Below are 13358 nucleotides of genomic sequence, written 5' to 3'. Positions count from 1 at the left end.
ACATACGTCATATCAAAACAGTGCTACAGTACTTTTTCATATGGGGTGCGTAATGTACCCGTATGATTCAATGATAGTTTAGTTCCTGTCAATTCTCGTTGATCCAGTTGGGTCATTCTTTTAGAATAAACTAGAATAAAAGTAGATGTACGCGGTGATAATTGACCAAAAAAATATTCATTGCCCTTATTCTTGTCATTTTTTAACTTTTAGAGCTCACGATACGAATTACCTATCAAAGTTGACGGAGCGGGCATAAAGCGGCTTACCAGTTTTTAAGCCTGATAAGAAAGAAGATGGATTAATGTTGGACCACTGTCATTCGGGCGTGGACTGAAAAAATGTATAAACAAAGAGATACTGCGGCATTTCAACTGTTCGAGTAAAGTGCATTTTCAACTTTATGCTACCATAATGGAGAGTAGTTAGTGGGTCAGAATGCTTCTCAATAGCTAAAGAGAATTTGGAAGCCGTAGAAATTGTGAAGATAAAGGCAGAATTTATTCCATTTTTCTGCAACATTAGTCCACTAGCTGAGGGGAACAAATTCATATTCTCACATAAAGCTTACCACCTGTCTTCTTTTTTTTCTTTTTTTTTTCCGGCCTGTCAGTGTTTGGATTTTGCAATAACAATTAATTAGGATAGAGTAGAGTGATTTGGAATAAAGATTATGGAATGCGCTCAAATTGGATGACTGAGATTTTATATTTGGGGGTGATGTCAAAGAAGAATCGTCTCTCTATTAAGGATGACAAAGGGGCCATTCCCTCTGTCATTCTCTCCATCCTCGTCTCATCCTATACTTCTGCAGGTGTTTCATAGCTATTTAAATTTTTTTTTATTGTTTACCTTGACACTATTTTTTTATATATAACATTAATAACAATGGTGTAAAAAAAAATTTTAGGCTCTTAACTAAATATTCAAGGTAAATTCAATATTAAAAATCATTTGATCTTTTTAATTAATTTCTCAACTTTTAATAGCAATTAACTTCTAATCATCATATTTGTTTAAACGATTTACAATATGTGAAAAAAAAGTAAATTAAAATTAACCAAAATATCATTTTATCATAGAAATTATGATTTTTTTAGTTCTGAAATTATAACAGATATGTACATATTATTGACGTGTATCTATAAAGTATATAATAAATTTAAACTTACAATCATCATATTCATTTTTAATTTTTGATAAATAACTTACAATATGTAAAAATTCAAGTAAATTAAAATAATCAAATAATCATTTTATCATACAAATTATGATATATATATATATATATATATATATATATATATTAGTAGTGGAGGCCGGAAGGGATTAGGGCGGGGCTATCGTCCCCGGCCCCATTCCATTTAAAACATGCGAAAAAAAAAATTTCTCATCATCCCTGCACTCTCGGCCCGCCCATGACTTTCCCGTTGTCCTCCCCACTCTTCGACACGTCGCTTGTAAAGTCTAGCATCCACCTGGTAGAACCATTGCAAGCTTTGAAATGATCTTTTGTAATCGTTTGTTGTGTGTGTGTGTGTGTGTGTGTTTTTTTCAATTTAGAACTGAACAGTTTATATACACTAGTGGGAATACCCGTGCTATGCACGGTGCTGACATTATTGAAAAAAAAATAAAATGGTGAACAAATAAAGGTGAAAAAATTTTACCAATAAAATTAAAATATAATATCTGTTTAACAATAGTTTGAAATATAATAGAATGTATATATCATTCAAGAACCGTCTTTTTTCAGTTGTATGAGAATTTTTTTTATAATTGTATGAGAATTGTTAACAAAAAAATACAATAGTTAATATAGAATAGCATCAATAGAATTTAATACAATTGTGTTATAATCAAATGAAAAATACGCACCAATTGAATTGTTATTAGCACCCATAGTTAATGAAGTAATCCCTATATAAAAATATTTTGGTACATGTAGTAATTGGTAATCTATAAAATAAATTGCTAAGTTGTCTATAAATAGCATCAATAGAATGTAATACAATTGTATTGTAATCGAACAATTGTAATACAATTGTATTGTATTGTATCTATAGTTGATTTAGCAAGATAGTGCAGCCAAAAAATGTGTATGTAAGATGAGTATGATGATATAAGAAACTGTATATTTACCATGATCACGCAAAATCATTGGTGATGTGGATGCCTGGCGATCTTGAGAATAGTTAGATTTTTCATTTCTTTGATCTAGAAATAAAATATATATTAAATTAAAAATCAATAGTTTATGTATTTATTTTATGTGTAAATAGTGATACATTGTATGAGAACTGTTAACCAAAAAAATACAATAATTAATATAGAAATAGCATCAATAGAATTTAATAGAATTGCATTGTAATCAAATGAAAACAATTACAGAGAAGTGGTTACCTGAACTAAGGAATGCAGTTTTAAATGCTCAAAAGTGCCTTGACGATTGCACATATGTCAGGGGCTTGGTGAGTTTTTTGCTCCTCTTGAATCATTTTCTTTTTTCTAATTGTAATATATTACTTGCAGGTGTTAAGTAGGACTTGACTCTAACCTTTCATTTAAGTACTTTAAGCAATGAACTATTTATTCCATGAGTTGAATTGTGCTGTTGTTAGATAGATGAATTACGTAGTTGTAATTGTCATTGTTGATAAAGAAAAGAAAGGCTATAATGCAATTTTGCCAAAAGGATTTCTGACGAAATTAAAAATTAATCCAATTTTAATAATGGGCGTATAGTGCCTTAGTTATTAGTAGTATCTGAATTATTTTTCTCCAATTATAAACTATTTTTAATTATTTTTTTTAATTATCAAAAAATCTTTTTTTTTATTTCATGCACGATCATTTTTGGAATAAAATTATGAAAATAACTATCGTAACACCTATTTTATGTGATAAATGTGCAATAAAAAATAATTAAAAAATTTCAGTAATACAAACAAATAAATTTTTATAATATACAATTTATGTTAGAAATAGTAGAACCCTCAATCATGAATCTATACCATCCGCAATTATATAAAGCAAGCAATACCTTTTTATTTTTGCTTTACAGTGTAACAATAAGCAAACAACCGTTCATAAGATTTTGTAAAAAATTTTCAGAAATAATGGATGATCAGAAAATCAATGCAATATCATTCATGACAAAAAATAAAGCAAAAGCAAAACATACTTAAAAGGCAGAGGGGACTGACCTGGAAAATTAAGTCGGCCGCAAGAAGGTTGATTTCTGCTGTAGTCTCTGCACATAATATCTTTCACTACTGCTCACAAAAGAAACAAAATCAATACATTTACAAAATCAATAGAGAACCTAAAACAAATAAGAAACTGAGAGAGAGGAGTAATTGTAGGATGAATTAAGATAGTGGGATAGATGATCAGAAAATCAATGCAATATCATTCATGACAAAAAATAAAGCAAAAGCAAAACATACTTAAAAGGCAGAGGGGACTGACCTGGAAAATTAAGTCGGCCGCAAGAAGGTTGATTTCTGCTGTAGTCTCTGCACATAATATCTTTCACTACTGCTCACAAAAGAAACAAAATCAATACATTTACAAAATCAATAGAGAACCTAAAACAAATAAGAAACTGAGAGAGAGGAGTAATTGTAGGATGAATTAAGATAGTGGGATAGTGGGAGTGAGATAGTGAGAATATTGATTGGTAATAAGGTGATAGTGGGATAGTAGGAATATTGATTGGTGATAAGGTGGATTATAACTCACTACTTTTTTATGTATTAAAATAAATACAAAAATATGAGTTAAGATAGTGGGATAGTGGGAGTGAGATAGTGGGAGTTAAGATGGATATAGATCTGACGCACGGGTAAGTGGAAACAGTTTTAATGTAAGTGGAAGTTAAATTTTTATTTGAAGGAACGTGGGAGTGTTAGAGTTTTAATGTAAGTGGAAGTTAAATTTTTGTTTGAGGGGACGTGGGAGTGTTAGTTGAAGTTAACTCCTTATTTGAGGGAAACGTGGGGATGTAATGTGCTCATGATATTTTTTACGAAATAAGATAAATGTGAAATGCTAGGAAAATAGAGTTGAGAGTGGGAAGGCTTGTGGAGGCTTGTTCCTAAAAATCCCTTCTCAAATTTATATAGATATAGATTAGCCTTGAAGTACACTTTTTGTAAGGGTTACAATTGCAAAGGTATTTGGCAAGTCTTCTCGCTACCTTTTTTTATTCTGCGTAATATACAGTCTTCATCTTTTTCTCTGCCTCCACCGTTTTTACATATGCATCACATAGTGAAAAACATATTTCGCTTGCATAAATATCTCAAATAATATTATAGTAAATAATTCCAAATAATTTTTACTTCACACAGAATGCAAAAATATGAGGAAAAATCGTTAACAATATCCATCACATTTTATGAAATGAATTTTTTCATGTTTCATTTTTAAAATAATATATTTACATCTTGTACAAATTCAAGTCAATCAAATTTAACCCGAAATCATCATGTAACCTACATGTAATTAATTTTCATGTACAAAAAAGTCATATTCTACTTTATTAGTAATAAAAATAAATATAGATTGGATTAGATTTCAGCTTTTTTTTTAAGGAAAAAAATGAATGTAATTCAGATCATATTCTACTTTCTTAGGAGCAAAAATGAATATAAATCGGGTTATTTGTTTAACCATAAATAGGAACTAGCCATTTTATTCCTAAAAAAAGGGTCATGTATGGATCACTTAATGAATATAGGGTAAAAATAATTGAATAATCTAGGTTATGATAAAATTTTATTTACTTAATTTTATAAGACATCTAAAATTATCATTTTAAAAATAAAAAAATAAAAAATTTATTTAACGAAATACGAGTGAACTTTTAAACGATTTTTTCAAAATGTGAATGAACATCCGTCACACATGATGCACCTCTTGAACTTTTGCACGGATGTTTTAGTATAATTTAAAATCCTAACAAAATGCTAGCAGAAACCATTTACCAATTGGTGTATTTCCTGGCAATTATGACAAGTGTGATGATCTTTTTTAAGGTGGGAAAAAAATACGTTTACTTGGAAACGGACCGAAAGAGTTGGATGAAATGCTAGCTGGAGTAGTAGGGGCAGCGGGATGACCTATACGCTGAATTTGGCAATATGCGAACCTCTCATAGTCTCATGGCCAGCTTGAGACGATTGATCTGATCTCATAGAGAGAATAGATGATAGACAAGACAGGTGGCAGAGGCCCAGAGCCGGAGCCCGGTGTTCAATGTTAATCCCGGTCCGGGCCTGCCAGCCTGCCTTGGAAGTTTGCAATGATGTTGGACAAGAAAGAAGAATATCGCTGCTCGAGTCCAATCAGATTGGATTGCAATTTAAAAGGGGGCGGTAGGGCTAGCTAGGGCAGGGTAGCTAGCACCTTTAAGTAACGGGTCACATCCAAGCTCAGTTGGATCTTCCTGAGAATCTAATCTAATACTGTATGTTGTTGAAGCCTTGAAAGCCCACCATAGCCTAGTGATTAGTGACTGTTGTCTTTGTTTTTAGTTTCTTCCTAACAAATCAAATTCTTTTATGTCAGATTAAACTCCGAAATATATTATGAAAAACTTTTCTACCAGCTTGGCTATAGAAAGTACACAAATGCGGACCTGAGAATAAAAACTGGATCCATATCCAAATTCGAACTAAAAAGACAGGAAAAGAATCCAATACTTGTACGGTCACCGGAACAGCAAATGCCCGATCACGTAGTGTACAAGTAAAACTAATCTGAAGTACTGCGAATTAGCAGTTAGATGTTTATTGTTCCCGTTTTTCATGTAAATCAAAACTTGAATCCGCTAAAAACCTTCTTGTATACCATATCATAAATTGCAATCCATCATATCATATATATGTGTTACAAAAGTGAGAGAAGCTTGAAGGGTAACTCGATTGTCAGAGCGATTTGCATACATTTACACTGATGTAAATGCCAGAAGTTACTACTGTCATGAAAACAGGGAAAAAAAAAAAAGGGGTCTAGATCTATTGACAAATTGGACAACTAAATAAAAGTTTTGCACTTGGGCATACCATGCAGGCAAACAAAACTTTTATTGCACTTGGGCATACCATGCAGGCAAACAGAGAGAGAGAGAGAGAGAGAGAGAGAGAGGTCGTGCAAGGCGATACGATACAGTAGTGATAATATAGTAGCATCTCAACCTGAAGTTCTCCATTGCAGTTCAATCTGAATACGACCATTTTTCGAGTCAATGAGGTGGTATCTCTCGTTCATACGCTTATTGCTGACAACATCTGCGAGATATATATCCACATAACCAAGAATTTCCTACAAGGAAAATAAAAAGGTAAATGGTTAGTTTCTTCTGATCAGCACACAAATTGAATATTAATTAGTGTGTTTGGATAGTAGATTATTTGGGATAGATTTTTTTAAAAAAAAAAAAAAAATTACTGCAGCACTTTTCTGATATGATGTATGCGAGATAAAATGGTGATTAAAAAATGTGTTGATAATGCAAGCAAATAAATTTTTGTAATTTGAAACCAATTACTTAGGACATTGAGGAGCAATTAGTAAACATTTGGAATCAACTTAAAATAGTAGTTGGAAGAAAACTAATCTGAGCAACATCCCAATCTCTAGATAACAACACAGTACATTTAGTCTTGATCAATAGCTCTTCAGCATTGCTTTCCATGACTCATAATAAGAAAGAACATATTTATGCCCAACATGATAATTGCTACCTTGGGATGAAGCAGACCCATCCTTGATGAAGTGCTAACAACTTCCACATGAATCCTGTCATCAGTGGGTGGTTCATCCAACATAAATTGGAACTCCTCTTCCCACCTTGGATCTCTATTTTTCTTCACTGGCTGCAACAACGGATCCATCCACAAGTAACAATCATTGCAATTGCAGAAAGAAGCTCTTGGTTGCAAAAAGCTTCTAGTTGTTTTCTTCTCAATGTGCCAACTTTTATTCTATCAATAGTAATAATATAGATTACAGCTTACCTTGGTTCTTCTCTCCTCGCCCCTAAAAAGCAACCTTACAGATGGATTTGTATGATGCTTCCCTTCCAAATCTTGAGCTTCATGGACTATAACTACGAGCAGACCACCACTCTCAGGAGTTCCTTCTGGAGCCTTTTGTATTGAATTTGAGTCTTCAATGTCATCCGGCATCTCATCGTCCTTGAATGGTTTGTAGAGCACTTCAAGAACAAGCTGCCCCCGTGACTTCTCATTTTGAGGATCATCCGGGTTCAGATTCTTGAGAAGATCAAGCGTCACAACTTTTGGCTCATCAGGTGTAAGCTCCTTCAGAGGGACGACATTTATTCCCATCTTGTCATGGACGCCAACCTATGTAGGATAAATTGGCTGAGAGTTACACAAACACGAGGAGCAAATTGAACATAAAGCAAATCTTATGTTGTTTAGGCAATGAGTAGGGCAGCAAAACAATCTCTCTGCAAGGAGGAATAAACTTAAAAACACTTTCACAACAAATTTAAAATGTGCTCAGTATCCTCCTGTTGAACAATACAAATTACATCAGTTTAGAAAACCACACAAGTCCTCATGCATCCTTTTGAAGCGAAGGTAATTGGCACGGTTTATGTAAAACACAGGGCGCTAAACAGTAGAGTAATTTGCATTTCTTTGGTGATACTAATATAATTACTCCTAGAAAAAATAAACCCCCCATCAAGCTCAAAAAAAAAAAAAACAAAAGGTAACTGACGTAATATTTATGATGCAATTGTAGGAAAATACCTGTTCCCAATCGTAGACAGAAACATCCAGAACTTGAGATTGTGGATCCTTCACAACAAAGTTAAATTCTTCATTCCATTCAGGATTCAAGTTCTTCTGTTTCACAGTTGTCTTCTTCGCAGGAAGTTTGTCTTCACTAAGTTTTAGCTTCACATAAGGGTCTGAAGCACCCAAAAGATCTTTCTTCTTAAGCTTCATTGCCCTCAACACCTTCACCGTAAGGATTCCAACCGGTTTCTTCATTGCTCTGTTAAATTGGAGATGTAATAAGCATTATCAGATGGTAGGACCATCTGTAGATGGATGTTTTTTAAATAAAATTCATCAAAAGATTATAGACTTACTTAGCAGGATCCAGTACTTGTACTTCTAGTGTTTTTGGCCACAGATACATATTTGCAACCTGATCTTTAATAAGCTCCTGGAGTAAAAATATGACAGAAATGTCATGCAAACAGCCTGAGTTACGAGTAAAATACACGCAACAACCACGCTGCAATATTTTGGAAATATCTAAAGGTATAGGTGTAGCAGTGAGTTTATACAAAATTCTACACTTTAAAAAAAAAAGGATAAATATTGGCTTAGCCATGGCATAACAATTGCAAAGGTAAAACACAAACAATATTTACAGCTATGACTGATATGTGGAGTTGGAGGAGAATAAAGCCTCAAAGCAGAAGGAATGCAACAGAGGAGTTAACAAGAGGTTAAACTAGTTAAGTTCCTAAACAAACTAGTTGTCTCAGCAATCAAAATCTGAAGGAATGAAGAAACATACACATGATGAGGACAGAAACTCTATGCTAATGAGCCCATCTTCACAATCACTTATTAACAGTAATTTTTTAGTGGACATATTAGCATCAGCTGCATAAGCTTCACTGAAAAGCCATGCCATATAAGCCATATCAAAATTAACATTGAAAACTAGTTCATTGAGGAGAGTAAGATAAAGAAACAAAATGCAGAATAGAAATTATACCTGAACAAACCTGTACAGACCAGGAATGGACATAGCATCAGCCCCCAACAGTTTCAATCCAAAGTCAACGTGAGGCTGCAAAATGGGAGGTTGGGGGGCGGGGGGATAAGAAGACAACTTTATGGTCTGAAAATAAATAATTTCAGCATTTCAAGAAGATTATCAGAATCTTTTGAATGAAAGAAATGACATTCCTTAGTCACCATATGAGTGGCACACAATTTGACTTCAACAGAGATATCTATTTCTAACTTGCAAATGGTGCTCAGCTATACATATAGAGCAGTCTGCTTCTTAGGATAGCTTGTATTATTTATGAACTTCAGAAAGTGCGATTCACAGCAGAAGAACGATAGTTCCCAACTCTGGTAAAGATCAGTATCCGTTTTCAAAGATATAGGCATAAAAATCAAGTCACATATCTAACACTTGCCTTTACCGTGAAAATAAGTTTCTGCACAGCAAGGGATTCTGAGAACAAATACTCCAGTTTCAAGGCAAAAGAAACAGCAGAAAGAATTATCCATTTTGAAAATATTTTAATGAAGAAAACAAAGTCCATCCATTTGACGTTCACCTTTTCCATCAGAGAAACTAATATCTTCGCAAAACAAGGGAAGCTTGGAACAAGTGGCTTCAGTGTGATACGTGGAGAGGCAAATACTTGCAAGTCAAGCACCTGAAGTACTCAAAAAAGGAAAAAAATGTTTACAATCAAGAGAAAAAGGGGGAAGAAAGCTAAGCATGTTGCAAGACAGAAAATAACTATTAATCTAAATATAGCAATCTTCACAACATTAGAACCCAGAGGACTGCTCTTAACATTTTCTCTATCCAAAGAATAGAGAAATTAGCCAATACCTGAACGGTTGCTCGCAATCCAAATGCCTTGACAACAACAGTTATGTTAGGATTACCAGCCCATTTCAAGGCCGGTTCCATAATCAATTCTTTCTCTTCAGTGGAATATACTTTCATGCCTGCAAGAGAAGCACCATATATGAAAAAGTTGATCATTGTTAAGAATAAAAGGAATTTTGGACTTTGGGCACAGTAATTTTCTTGACAATTCACACCAGCATAAGCAGCTAAGAGGACAGTTAGAGGGGCAAAAGACTAAGCAAATCAATGGATGATCCAACAGGAGGTTTAATGTGATACATTACTTTTCTAATTTCAGTGGATTATGCACCCGCACAAACTGGTGAACTATATATCCTCACTGTTCATGAAGGCTAAAGTCCTACATTACTCATATCCAGCAATCATAAGATTTTAACCTCAAAACTGCTGAATATGGACAGCCAAATTGTCATCAAACACGTGGATCCCAAAATTATTCACTGCTCAAAGAATTCAGCAATGGACAATATTTCTTCAGAAAATGTCACAAGGAACTAAAAGCTAAGCTTCACAAGTAACAGAAGTCCAATTTCAATCAGCATTAACAAATTTTCAGCTTTGACTAGAATCAAGCAAAAAAATTACTTACATTGCTGCAACACTCAGAAGAATATCACCTGAATGAGATGCCAATAGCTCTATGGCTTTAAACATGTCCTCTTAGATCACCATACTTATCTTACTATGTATAAAGGGAGAGGAAGGGGTGTAAACTTTTTTTTTGTCACTTTTTGTTTTTCCTTATTTATCCTCCCACTAAATAATAGAAATCTCCGATAACCACAAATAATTTTTTTAACAACACAAAAAAAAAATCACATTACACCCAACCCAATCAAATCTTTTAATAACTGCTCATTAATTTTTTTTTTTAAATTTGCACACATAGGGTGTGCATTGAACACTAGTAACAATTAAACTTCAATTGACAAAGATATGCATCTTTGAAGAATATCACTTGAAAGCCAACCAAAACAAGATAATACACTACATGAGTTTGTCCTGCAAGCAGCAGGGAAAAAAGGAGAAGCTCAACCTTGAAATGTAGGAGGCAGACAGCCCAAAGTCAGTGCTTCAAACTGAACCGATTCAATTTTGTACTTTGGTATCTGTTCGGCTATGATGGGCTCCGCTGTTTTCTTTGCAGTCTTGCAAATAGCCTGAGAATCTTTGTTGATCAACACACTCAGGAATGGAAAAAAAAAAAGTAATACATCGTCAACATTCAAGTAAGCACAAACCTTATCCAAATAAGGCCACATAGTTTCAATAAATTTGTTGAGCCAATCAAGCTGAAAAAAATGAGTTAAATAAGATGAGTATTTTGTTCATGCTTTACACGGCAAGAACCCAAAATTATGATATCTGGAGCAGTGCCTACACGATCATAATCTGGATTTTTTACCCAAAGGGGTATTTCTGGTAGCATCTTCTGGAGATTTTGAGTTTCTTGCTCAACCAAGGGCCGGATATCAGGATCCTGAAGAACATACAATCCAAATTGAATAATTGTACACTCATTTAATCTTTGCTTAAATCAGAAAACAAGAGAAACTCATTCACATGATCATCTCATTACATTGCCTGCTTTAACTTGCAAAATATTGAGTATCTCTACTTAATTTTCAGAAACCTATTATGCAGTTTCTAAGAGAAAGTGGCTTTTCCCAAACTCAAATGTTAATTCAATTTCGTTAGAGGAAACTTCTATTGGAGTGAACAAGTACAAATCAAGGTAGGAAATACAAGCAAAAAATGTCAAAGGGCTTTCCCCACACTAATGACTACACCCCAAAAAAGAGGGAAAAAAAAAAGGGAATGCAGCTTAAATTTCAGGCAGCTATAGTACACCAAAGGAGTGGTCGTTAAACGTGAATGTTAACAAGAAATCAAGAAAACAGAACCAATGAATCCTTTATATTCCCACTCTGCCCCAGCATGACACTTTTTGAATTTCCTTCGTAAGTATAGAAGATAGAAAAGCAAGGATAAGTACGTTCTTCCTCATAAACTTAAGAAGAAACTCAGTTCATTTGCAGCGAAGTGGGAATAACTACCATACAACTTCATTTACCATTTAGAACTCATACTACAGAATTTGCATACGAAATAAGGTAAAAGGATACGTATTAAATATCAAAGTAGGCACGAAAATACAGAACATCAACAGATTAAAAAATAATAATCATAACAACTGACCTTGACATCAGTTGGTTGGACGTAGATGAAGAGAAAATATCCGATCACAAGCCCAATGGTGATTCCGATTCCAAACCCAAAAACACCCATAATTGTACTGATTATAGCCATTTCTAAAAACCTTGCTTTTAAATCACCTCAAATTGCCACCACAATAATCCTCACAAGGGAACAAAAGGGTCAGCCAGAAAGCCTAAATGTTCATCATTAGCACTCCGGTTTTACAGAAGGTGAAACCTTTCTACGACCCAATTCCAAGAATTGCATGACAAACAAACTTTTGGGCTGCTGGGATCAACTTTGAAAATACTGGAAAGGAAAAACCAAAACTTTAGCAGAAAGTTAACCAACAAAAGAGGAGGCCAAGAGCCTTTGGCTATGATAGGCGTTACACTTACATTATGCGGAAGATCTTTAGCAAGGAAATATTCAGTATCTGGAAAAGACATAAATGCGGATGTCCCATCTATAATCTATGCCTCAACTACCCATTTGATCCACACATAACGGCTCTGCTAGAGAACAATTCAAGCGCGTGCCACTCGTACTTGTCGGTAAAGCTTCCGCTGCCTTAATTGCCTCTGCATGAGGGTATTTTGGTCTAATGATTCGGAAATATCTTGTAATCACTGCTTAATTTGGGTAAGACTTGAGAGGGGCCCCTGAGGTACGTGTATCTACAAAACGAGGATAACGTGACTGGTGTGTTTTACTTTGATATTTCTCGTTCAAAATTCTTTTATTGGGTAATGATTAATCACAAAAGATATGAGCAAATTTGAATTGATGTTAGTAGCTACCGGCCTGCCACTTTCTTGATTGAACTTCTTCCCAATACTATTGGAGATAATAAAAATGTTAGACACGGAAGTTTGAAGTCCTCTGGATTCCTGACTTGGCAATTTGTCGAAGTACAGCGATGTCCTCTTTCTTTCTTGTCAATCCAAAACTAGGATCCATATATATGCTCTGATTGAAAAACATTTTAGGGCATAAATTATAATGGGACGACAGTAAAGAATTCAATGCTGGAATAATTAATTGTATTCTTACAACATTCATCAAAACTTTCCATAGAATAAGTAACCGTGCGTGTTAAATTCAGTAGTTATAATTTTTTCCCTAAATAATAAAACTTAAGTTATGGATTTTGGATGAAGGAGTGGATCAATTAGGCCAATCTCTCATGTACAAGTATGCCCTTTAGAGTACACGTTATATATGTTAGCAGTGTAAACACTATCAATATTAGATCTATGACACACATGTATAAAAAACTGAATTTCAAATTTAAATTTTACATAATTGTCATTCATCCAAAACTAACAGCATCATATAATACACTGTCAGTGCAGGAAAAATTAATCCATATTTTTATATTGCAATTAAATTTCGCTAACTCTAATCCATATTTTTATTCGTCTAAATTTCTGGAGTAACACCACACAGAACAACGAGTTGAATTGGCGTATGAAACTAAT

The 13358-nt window shown here is 34.0% G+C and overlaps 1 protein-coding gene across 1 annotated transcript; it reads right to left on the bottom strand.

The window, feature by feature from the left end:
• Positions 1-5832: 5832 nt before the first annotated feature.
• LOC113748998 (synaptotagmin-2) lies at positions 5833-12378 on the bottom strand. The gene is made up of 13 exons (XM_027292615.1): positions 12276-12378; positions 11878-12186; positions 11060-11158; positions 10920-10970; positions 10715-10838; positions 9637-9755; positions 9353-9454; positions 8776-8850; positions 8135-8211; positions 7791-8037; positions 7026-7376; positions 6753-6884; positions 5833-6330 (listed from the first exon to the last, which is right to left on the bottom strand). Exons 2-13 carry the CDS (start codon positions 11986-11988, stop codon positions 6199-6201), a joined length of 1620 nt encoding a protein of 539 aa, XP_027148416.1. The 5' UTR covers positions 11989-12186; positions 12276-12378; the 3' UTR covers positions 5833-6198.
• Between the last annotated feature and the right edge of the window lie 980 nt (positions 12379-13358).

The sequence above is a fragment of the Coffea eugenioides genome, chromosome 10, assembly GCF_003713205.1.
Source record: "Coffea eugenioides isolate CCC68of chromosome 10, Ceug_1.0, whole genome shotgun sequence".
NCBI lineage: Eukaryota > Viridiplantae > Streptophyta > Magnoliopsida > Gentianales > Rubiaceae > Coffea > Coffea eugenioides.
Note: the sequence above shows the minus strand (reverse complement) of the source record. Positions and strands in the feature narration are given on the sequence as shown.